Consider the following 863-nt stretch of genomic DNA (forward strand, 5'->3'; position numbering starts at 1 on the left):
CTCTTGAGGTATTCGGCCAATCACAACGCATTGGATAGCTGGCCAATCAGAGCACACCTCGCTTTTTCAGACCGATGAGCTTTGTAAAAATCGATGCGTTTCAGAAAGGCGGGGCATAGAAGAGAAACAATAATGTACAGTATGTGGAAAATAATGTGTTTTTTTAACCTTAAACCGCATAAACACATTTCATTACACAAAATACACAAAATAATGTTCTTTTTAGCAACGTCATATGACCCCTTTAAAAAAATATTTATTTTACGTTTCTCAGAAGAAATAAAGTCACATGGGTTTAGAACAACACAAAGGTGAGTAATTGTTGACAGAAATGTTATATTAGGGTGAACTATTCCTGTAAGGTAAAGTCTGGAGTGACTTTGCAATTAGCCATGACTCACCACCAGCAGAGCAAACAAAATGACCCCACAGCTCCAAACGTCTGCTTTCCTTCCGTCATACTTCTCTCCCTAAAACAGAGACAAGACAAAGTCAAAAATGCAATCCCGATTCCAGATCAGGTCATGCATTCATAGATCTCTTTTTTACTGACAGTCAGGTAACACTCACCTGGATGACTTCAGGACATGCATAATGAGGAGATCTGTGAAAAGACAACATCAGCTGGAGTTACCAGCAGTAATCTCTGTGTATTCATCTCTCAATATTTTTATGTCTTATTTATATGCCTTTAATAATTTAGATGTATTGGCAAATACTTTCAAAATGTTTAACCCAAGAAGTAAAAATATAAAATAACTGAGATTTGTTCCATGCTAAATGAACACACTCATTCATTATTTTATATTTTTACAATTTGTATAATACTATATATATATATATATATATATATATAAATACAC

At 34.3% G+C, this 863-nt stretch overlaps 1 protein-coding gene across 1 annotated transcript in view; it reads right to left on the reverse strand.

Annotated features, from left to right (window-relative positions):
* LOC107709932 (serine/threonine-protein kinase BRSK2-like) overlaps positions 1-863 on the reverse strand; it is a 223,172-nt gene that overhangs the window by 49,733 nt on the left and 172,576 nt on the right. Inside the window, exons 6-7 of the mRNA XM_016514603.1 lie at positions 571-604; positions 402-470 (exon numbers count right to left, since the gene is read on the reverse strand). Of these exons, the coding sequence (XP_016370089.1) occupies positions 402-470; positions 571-604 (103 nt within the window). The remainder of the gene's footprint in view (positions 1-401; positions 471-570; positions 605-863) is intronic.

The sequence above is a fragment of the Sinocyclocheilus rhinocerous genome, unplaced genomic scaffold, assembly GCF_001515625.1.
Source record: "Sinocyclocheilus rhinocerous isolate Xijiao unplaced genomic scaffold, SAMN03320098_v1.1 scaffold2792, whole genome shotgun sequence".
NCBI lineage: Eukaryota > Metazoa > Chordata > Actinopteri > Cypriniformes > Cyprinidae > Sinocyclocheilus > Sinocyclocheilus rhinocerous.